General features: G+C 37.8%; 1 protein-coding gene across 1 annotated transcript in view; it reads left to right on the forward strand.

Annotated features, from left to right (window-relative positions):
- The window catches only part of LOC117122167 (carboxypeptidase B-like), a 10,976-nt gene extending 2,512 nt beyond the window's left edge, over positions 1 to 8,464 (forward strand). The window contains exons 2-10 of the mRNA XM_033267674.1: positions 21 to 105; positions 1,209 to 1,436; positions 3,137 to 3,238; positions 3,880 to 3,984; positions 4,096 to 4,209; positions 5,404 to 5,494; positions 5,856 to 6,061; positions 6,853 to 6,937; positions 7,341 to 8,464. Coding sequence (XP_033123565.1) covers positions 21 to 105; positions 1,209 to 1,436; positions 3,137 to 3,238; positions 3,880 to 3,984; positions 4,096 to 4,209; positions 5,404 to 5,494; positions 5,856 to 6,061; positions 6,853 to 6,937; positions 7,341 to 7,525 — 1,201 coding nt within the window. The 3' untranslated portion in view covers positions 7,526 to 8,464. The remainder of the gene's footprint in view (positions 1 to 20; positions 106 to 1,208; positions 1,437 to 3,136; positions 3,239 to 3,879; positions 3,985 to 4,095; positions 4,210 to 5,403; positions 5,495 to 5,855; positions 6,062 to 6,852; positions 6,938 to 7,340) is intronic.
- Positions 8,465 to 9,857: the final 1,393 nt, after the last annotated feature.

The following is a 9,857-nucleotide window of genomic DNA, read 5'->3' on the forward strand; positions in this document are numbered from 1 at the left end:
CACTGTTTTTATATTTTAAGCTATCAAGTGATAAGAGTTGTGCCATCTACAAAGGAGCATGTTCTGCAACTGCATGCATTAGAACTTCGCCAGACATGTCACCAGGTAAGTTTTTTTTTTGTTACAGTTACATGAATACAGTTCGCCTTCCAATTTGGGACAACTTTCGGGGCCAGACAATTTGTGGTGGTCTCGAGCTTGGTCGCTAATTAGAAACGTTTAAACATACACCACTGACAAATGCGGTCTCTCAACGTAGTAATTTAAACCCTCTAAAGCCTCTAAAATGGCGAAAATGGTCTTCAAATTCTGCATAATTAGAAGAACACGAAAAACGAAGAACTATACCGAAGTATTCCCAAAAAATATTATTTTTATCCTAATGGTATTTCATTATATATTATCTCAGTTCTGATTTGAAATAGTTGAATCTGAAATTATACACGTAGGATAGTTTACCACGCATACAATAACTCATGGGCCCTACGCTACAAAGACTTCCATTGAAGTGAGTGTCTAAGCTAAATGCAGTTGCTTTATTATAGTAGGTTTAGGCTTGAAAGGGAATGCTTTTGATAGGGACAGCAGTTACAAATGTAATGATAGCATTTTTGTGACATTTTTAAAATGTAAGCCAACATGTGCGGCAAGGATGGTCGATTGAATGATTCATAGGACTATGATTATTGTAACCGTCTCAAAAATTAGTTCCAATCATTTGGCTGGGCGCCCATGGGGCGCCTAAGGCCTCCGGCGCGCGGGGTCCAGTGACAGAGCTCCATGAAGATGTTAAGATGACCTAGAAGTTAGGGCCATTAAAGGTTAATGCACAGGTACCTTGACAATTTGCCGGGCTACAGTATACCTTCCACCCACGATCAGCTACGGCTCTACTTCTAAAGTGGTGACGTCGCAATTTCAACTTTCACTAGGTACCAGAAAGGGATTCAGAAGAGAATGATTAGAATTGTCGTAAAATGAGAATTGATGTATCAACGTTAAATTTAACATAATAAAATATTTTAACTTATATACTATAACTTTTTCATAATCACTGATATTTTTTAATTAAATGTTCATTTCTGTATTTGTTAAATGAGCACTGTGTAAGTATGGAATGAATATAAATTGTTAAAATATGGTCAATAGCATATTTGGCAAGATTAAGTATTGCTTAATTTGTCGATTCCATTTTTCCCCTACTGTAGTTGGATTTTTGGATGTCAGCAAGAACCGTTGGAAAAGCTGTGGACATAATGGTGCCACCAACGGCAAAAAGTTACATTAATCTTGCACTGGACACAATCAAGGCACCGTACCATGTGCTAATTAATGATGTTGATGGTCTAATTCAGAACCAAAGGGAAAGTCGAGCTTTGAATGTCAAAACAGACGATGAGGATGATTTCTTCAAGGCTTATCGTACCATTGCGGAGGTTTGTTGTTAATTATGTTAAACGTTTCTGGTTTAGGACTACTAGCCCCTTCAAAAAACAAACAAAAAATGGGTATTGTGTTTAAATGAGTACTTTGTAATTGCTGTGTTCATTGCTCCCATTTCGACTATTGTTAGACTCGGAAAGTCAATTTTTTATTACGGTATCTACGGACCCAAATTATGGAATAATATTGATGATAAATTAAAAATATGCGCAAATGTTAAATTATTTAGAAAACAGATGAAAATCAATTATTTAGACAGTATATCATAACTTTTAATTAATTTAAAATTCAATGCTTTTTTACTTAATTTTTTTTACTAAATTTATTACTTTTTTAACTAATTAATTTATTACCTTTTCGTTATCCATTTATCCATTTAAATTTCAATTGTATTTTGTTTATCTATTTATTTCTTGTCTCGTCCGGACCAAGCTGAGACAAGCTTAGCTTTTAAGCTTCACCCAAATTGATGGAATCTTGTTATTGAAAATAGAAAACTTTCCCCCTTAAAAACAGGTTACGGGCCTGATCATCATAGTTACCAACCGTCTCGCATCGTGCGGAACGGTTCCACATTTAAAAGTAGTTTTGGATGAAAAACGCATTTGCAGAAGCACGTGTGTTATCAGAAATTTGTCACGCATTTCAGCACAAGTCTATGCGTGATAACGAATTATCACGAATTCTTAGGAAAATGTATTTAAAATTAGAAGAAATTAGTGTTATTAAAATATAAAAACGGTTATACAGTAGCTTGAGTCGTTAGAGCTTTCTTTATCTCGTTCGAGAATCAGTTTACCAAGAAAATTTCTCTTTCCCCACCAAAACAACCCAGCCAACTATGCACTTAGTAGAATCTAGTAGTCGCGTGCGGTCTTGTTCCTTCCATTATCACAACCAACCGTTGATTATCTGATTGGAACCCGGGCCTCCAGTGTTCTGCCACTGACTCCAGGGGCTCTGGCGCCCCCTCCCCACTCCCACTCAACTGGTGTAGTCACGCATTTAAAATCTCTCAGGTTGGTAACTATGGATCATTCACCAGCATCTACACTGGATGGATGGATTTATTCGGTTGAAGCACCAAGACCCACGAAAGTCTGCAGAAAACGTATTTCCAGTGTGGGGTATTTCTGGTGGTGATTTGGTACACCGGGAGACAATCCTCTACTATCCAGTGTGGGGTATTTCTGTTGGTGATTGGGTACACCGGGAGACAATCCTCTACTTTTCTCTTTAACATGCACGCAGACAATGCACACGGGACCAACGATACGTCTCATCCGAAAGACGGTGCGCTATTCTAATTTTCCAGCTGACACAAAAGGAGAGCAGTTAGAATTTAACTGGACGGTTGAGCGCGCACACAGTGGCTCCCACCTATTTAGCCGACTGAGCTAAGCTGCTCCCTGTTTCCCAGTGTTGATTTGTTAAGCCGGACACTCACTGCGTCGTACGACGGTCGTACGACCGTCGCAACCGTCGCACGACGAATCCACATTTGCTTCCGCCGAGCGATACGACGCAACGCCATCTGCTGATTGCCAGTGGCAATCTGAAAGGATCCTCATTAAAAAGACGATCCGTGGGGTCCGCGTCTTCGCGTGCGTTCTTCATCGCTTTGCCGTCGCGTCGCCGTCGCACGCAGTGAGTAACCGGCTTTAGGTTCTGATGTAAATCTTATCCTCATTAGATTGAAGCTTGGACAGCTGATCTGGTAAACAAGTATGCAGACGTTCTCTCTGAAGTAGATCTTGGAACATCTTACGAGGGCCAATCAATGAAAGCACTAAAGGTAACAAATCCAAACGGTATTTAAAAGTTAAGCAGGTTTTGGCTACACGAAACACGACAGTTTATTGTGATCTCGCGCATTCAGGAATCTTCTATTATTAGGTATAAGTTAGTTACATGTATTGATTTGATCTAGGCAAAAGCCTGGTTTCCATAAAATCGCCGACACTTACTATAGCTTTTTAAATAGAATCGTCAAACTGCGTAAATATTCCCTACGCAACATAGACAGCTCTCCACTTCGGCCAACCAATCACCGGCGCCGAAAGCTGTCGACGGTAGCGTTTAGCGGTTTCATGGTAAACAGGGATTGCAGCAATAACTGTAGCAACAGTGCAGTGATTTTATGGAAACTAGCCTAACTGCGTACTGTAGACAACCAATGGGATGAAGAGCTACTTCAGCAAATGTCAGATAACATGTCTCAGTTTAGTAAAAGCCATGGTCTTTAAGGAACGATAGTTTGTAATACGTACATTTTTGTCAAGAGATTTCATATACCGTAAATTGCTGTAAATATAGGCCTAATATTTTGTTTCTTCGATTTTCAGTTTCAATTTTTATTTCCTATCTTAATGGCATATGTTTATATGCTTACCACATGTCGCTCTATTCTCTTCCTCTTACTATCTACAAACACAGATGTCTCCGAATAATAAGTCAGGAAAAAAGCAAATTTGGTTGGAGGGTGGTATACACGCTAGGGAATGGATTTCGCCAGCAACTCTCATGTACATTACAAATAAGGTAAATCGAATTGCATGTTTTAATTCAAAAAAAAAAATCGTTGAAAATATAGCAATACTGAATATTGAGTTTATTGCGTAACTGAAAATTTGCGTTTCTTTGGTTTCTTAGATTCTGGAAAAATATGCTAGTAATGCAGTTGATGTAATTGAATTCCTCGACGAATATGATATTTACGTCCTTTTTGTAACCAATCCAGACGGCTACCGGTACACATGGACCGATGTAAGCATATTAGTGTCTATTCCAACAACCAAAAAGTTTGGTTCTCACAGCACGTCGCACAACGCAACCTACAAGCCGTCGCAATTCTCCTATTGCAAAAGAAAAAACAAAAAACAAAAAACAAAAAACAAAAAATAGGCCTAGATGTGTGAGGATGATGCTATTGCTGAGGTTGCGTTTGCGTTGCTGGTTCACACTAACGGTGTATCTAGGAGTGCCCCTTCTCCCTCCGTTGGTGCTGTCTCTTATACACATCTAGATGTGTATAAGAGCCCACCCTACAATAAATCACACTCATTTAGTTAAAAGTCACTTCAAATCACCTTATTTTGCCAGGTAGCGCCCCCTCACCTAATCATCGAGCCCTGCAATTTACCTTCACGCCCCACCCCCATCATCCCCTCCCCATTTCAAGACTCTTAGTAGATACGTCACAGAAGCTTGGTTTCCATACAATCGCTCATCCTATCGGCGAATGTCCGACATTGTCGGGAATGTTGAACCTGGTTAAACTTTGCTGATTGTGTTGCGAGGTGCCTTCCCAATTGCGCCGGGGCAATAGCAATAGCACCCTGATTTGTCTGCAACGCAATTGGCAAATTTGAACCAGTTTCAACCTTCCTGACAACTGTCGGCGCCTGTTACCGATAGGGTGGGCGATTGTATGGGAACCGAGCTTCAATCGACCGTCGTGATTGACGTAAGCGTAGTTCAGTGGAGCCAGACTAATAAATGTGATATCCCCTTATTTGGATGTATATTACAGGATCATGTCCATATATAGAGCTTTAAGGAAGATTCAGACTACTTATAGGCTACAGAACTTTTTAAAACAAACAATTGTTTACAAATTTAAGTTTCAGCATTATATTTTAGATAAAATGTTTACTTCACAAAATTTTCTAATTCGAATATTTTATTTATTTTGTATTTATTTCATGCTTCTTTGTTTCTGTACTGTGTTGGTGTGAATTGTCTTTTCTGTATTCTTCAATTTTTCATTAATAGCTCATTTTTTCTGTATAAAATGTGGTAACATTTTACAAGTTTGCTTTTCGTTGTATCTCCTCCATCGTTGTTCACTTATTTATTATAATGGTTTTTATTGTATTTTATATTGAATTTTTGATGGAAATAAATGTTGAGTATAAAAACAAGATTATCTGTTTAAGGATGTTTTTCTGTCCAATATAGGATCGTTTGTGGAGAAAAACAAGATCACCAAATGAGGGCTCAGACTGCATTGGTACTGATCCAAACAGAAACTGGCCGTATGAATGGGGCGGTAAGGTTATGCCTACATAATGCCCCCCCCCCCCCCCCCCCCCCCCCACTTTCACTCCCGAAATATATATTTATAATTCATTTCATTTTATTTATTGCGCCTTGTTCATAAATGCATACAAAAACACAACAATAAAACTTGTAAAAAGGGTTCCCCCTAAGAGCCGGCGGGATTGCCATGAAAGTAAATTAAATTACTATTTAGGTGGCTCTCCAATCGATGGGGAAACATATTCTAGCATTTAGAATATTAAATAAATAACAAATAAAATAAAAATCTATACAGGCCTAAGTAATATGCCATACACATTTCCATCTGATGATGTGTTTATTTTAATTTGTTGGTAATTCATTTGTAACAGGCGAGGGCGCTTCAACGAATCCATGCTCTGATACATATCGCGGCTCTTCAGCAGCCTCCGAGCCTGAAGTCAAATCAATTGTCGGCTTCCTTCCTCAATTGGAAAACCTTAAAATGTTTATTGACTTCCATAGCTACTCTCAACTTATTTTGTATCCATGGGGATACTCGGAAAGTGCCCCACCCATTCCAAATCTTGAAGAAGTGGTAAGTTATTCATATATTTGATATTTATACGGAATGGTGGGGGTGGGGTGTGCGGCCTTGATGGGGAAGCGAAGGTGTATTAAGTGAGGGGTAATAAGGTGATTTGAGGCGTTTTTTATGTACTTGTAAGCGGGATTTGTTTGCTTCAAACATTTTGAATTGGGGTGGGGGGGAGCGGAGGAGCGAATGTTGGGCTTGGGGGATTTTTTAGGGTGCCCCTCCCCGTATCCTCCCGTAGACACGTCACGGTATATACAGTACCATAGAATGGCTTGTTCATCCTGCTATATAATATTTATATATAGGTACATATTCAAGTTTATTTTATTTGGTTTAATTAAATTCCCATGTGATATTACAAACAAAACAGATGACAAAGAGTGGAGTTTAAAAGGTTAGTGGCTAAATGCTTCTAATCCCAGGGTCCTGGGTTCAATTCCTGTCACAGCAGGACTGTTTCTCACCACTAAAAAGCAAATCCACTCCCTGTAAAGCATCATTTCATCCTGCAGTTGTAAGAAACAAGTGTACTTACTGCTGGATGTGAAGGAAATAAATAAAATAAATAAATAAATAGATAAAAACTCGAAAGACGAGTTACAGTATCCGGCCAGGGCATTACCAGAAGAACTGTCATACACGATTCAATAACACGATTTATTATAATGTATAACCATGTAGGAAATAGTTTATTCCTCCATGGTATAACACATATATTAAAATTATGGATTAACGATGTGTTAGTTAAAGGTGCTGAGCCATGTGATCCGTTAATATCTTTCATTTCACAGCATTATATGGCTGATCAAATTGCAAGTGGTATATATACAGTGGATGGAACGGAATATAAGATCGGAAATTCTGCCAAATTATTATGTAAGTGTTCTGTAGGCCTATTAATATGAGACTGACGAGGCAACACACCAAAAATGACGACACGTAATAGCCTCTTCCGTGAAGCCCCGCCCATTGGATATTATTGCTAAGGTGTGTGGGATACCTGTAAGATAAGATTTATTGGTTCTCTCTTTTATAACAGAGGAACACTCTCGCACAGGAGAGGTTCGACCCGTACAACAGTTACAAAACAACAACTGACAACATATAAAAATGAATTATTGAAAACTTAAATTATTGTAAACTTATGTATTCGTATGAGTGGCGCGTATTCTTGACTACCACCGCCGTTCTGAATGCTCCCTTGTTAATATTTTAACACTTCAGAAATATCCATTTTGTTGCCGTTTAAATATTTCCATTCGTGTTTGTTTTACTGTAGACCCGGCCTCTGGTGGCAGTGACGATTACGCATACTCCATTGGTGCTGATTTTTCTTACGTTATTGAGCTACCTGATACAGGCACGTATGGGTTCCTGTTACCAGAAGATATGATTATTCCAACAGGCGAAGAAACCTATACTGGCATAATAGCTGCCTTCAAACTCCTTAAACAAACGACGTAACCAGTTAAAGCAGATTTTTGGTAACTAGAGAAAAAAATAGGCATAGTAATCCGATTTTTTTTTGTTTTTGTTTTTTGTTTTTTTGTTTTTTTGTTTGTTTTTTTTTCTTTTGTTGTTGTTGTTGATTTGCCGACCTCTGACCCGAAACCTTCATTTATTAATTATGGGAATAGTTCAACCAATTATTTAAGTTGGTTTATTTTAGTGCATGAAAGTGTAGATTAGGATTATAGTGTCCTGGGCACGACGTTATAAACTGCATCCGGTCGAGTCGTCGGCGACTAATTCCGACAACCCCATCTGGTGGTCTTTAGCGGCCGCCAATGGGAGGGTGGATAGACACCCAGCAGCACGAAAAAAAAAAAACAGCTGAACAAAGGGCGGATGAACTCCTCGGAGCCAACGGCCAACCATGCCTTAGTTTAAGGAGTAGGTTTTTTTAGTTTCATAAAATAACTTCAACTTTCTTTTTTCTCAAAATCACCAAGCGCATAGAGGCTTTTTCGCATGATGCGCTCTACAAATCCAACTATTATTTATTATTATCCTATTATTGACAGATCTGAAGGCAAAATCTTTAATTTTGATTCGATTTATTTCACAAAGTCACATCCATATTTACATTTAAAGTCATAGCATGAGCTTATGAACAATAATATTAACAGGTTTGGTTATCATAGAGAAAAGTCTTTAGTTTTTTTGTTGCATTATTGCAATTTTATATACGATCGTAGGCAGTGCACATTTTTTTTTCGGAGGCAGTGAGTTTCTCTTCCACCAACTGCTATTGATTTACAGATGTATGTTTGTTAATGGTACGATACTAGCGCAGGTCTTTCGCCAATTGTTGTTTTAATTTCTAATGTATAAAATGATACAATATAAATCATTTATTCTAATACAAGATAAAAAAAAACAAAAAACAAAAAAAAAAAAAACTGGTTCATGATAAAAAATAATATACTTACTATCAAAATAGATAATACTTCTTTCATATTTGAAATACAAAGGTAGGCCTCTATCCTGCCCTGAAGTTGGGTACAGGCGGACGGTTTCAGGTCCAACTTTTGCGCAGAGGAAATATTCCTCGCACATGCCTTTACAGTGTCGTCTGGGGGCTTAGGTTCTTATCTAGCCTAGGCTAGGACTAGCTTTACTGGATGGCTGGCGTAAAAAATACTTCTGTCATCAAATACCGTATTATTTTCAAACAATATTTGATAATATTTCAATCTTACCAGAAGCAGATCCAGAATTTTTCAATGCAGGGGCACAGCACTTTCAGAATAGATAAGTGATAGCACATAACATTGATATGCATTGAAATTTTTTAAAAATTTAAAAATTTAGTGGCAAAGTACGGGCGAGGGGGAACGTTCCCCTGGATTCGTGCCTGCTTTCTAACAGAATGCCGTACCGTAAATTCTGTGATACTGACCTTCAAAATAAGTATTTTGGTATTTACTTATCGGTGTTCAATGTGCCTGATATCAAATGTTATGTATTTATTGTTACAAGGTTATTTCACTATATATATTAGCATTTGTATTGCCAAGTTTGTTCTTTTGCAACACCATCGCCAAAACTAACAATAAAAATGCCAATAAAGAATTCAAATTTTGAATCTGAATGTGTTTACTATCTCAAGTCAAATCCCAAACAAATCAAATTTGTCTAACTATAATTTTTTTTAAATATTATCTCTACGCTTTCTCCTCTTTCTCGTCTGTCTTAAACTATTAAAAACTGTTCTTTTAATTAGGACATGAATTCAAAATTCCGTCTATTTGCTAAAAGATAATCATTTTTATCTTACTTGTTTCAAGTAACAATAGTGAGGTAGGTCTACAAAACCCAGCATCTTGAATCAAAACAAACACGGTATTCACCTGTATGTTAAGCTTATTGCAAATTATTTCTATTGTAGCTTATTTAGTCCTAAGCAGAAAACACGAGGATAATTCAAAAGAACCCTTCTCAAATTTTAGAACAAGTTATATCAGGGGGTGCGCGGGGTGGGGGTTGCACCCCCAAAGCCCCAAAGAAATTACTCGCGCCCCCCGGCACCCCTTAGAAATCACGGTAAAGTAATTAAAAATCACCTAAAATCATTTTATTTTGCGAATTAGCGCCCCTCAACCGATCATCGAGCCCTCCACTTAATAATAATAATAATAATAATATGTCATTCTTATATAGCGCTTCATGCCTTTGGAAGGCCTCTAAGCGCTTCACATTACTACCCCGGCCATTGGATCAAACACGTATGGAACACATTGAAACACCAAATTAAATTAGTAAATGAAATTATATTATCATTCCATAAATTGCA

The sequence above is a fragment of the Anneissia japonica genome, unplaced genomic scaffold (assembly GCF_011630105.1).
Source record: "Anneissia japonica isolate Jap-2015-1 unplaced genomic scaffold, ASM1163010v1 scaffold288265_len830512_cov201, whole genome shotgun sequence".
NCBI classification, from domain to species: Eukaryota; Metazoa; Echinodermata; class Crinoidea; order Comatulida; family Comatulidae; genus Anneissia; species Anneissia japonica.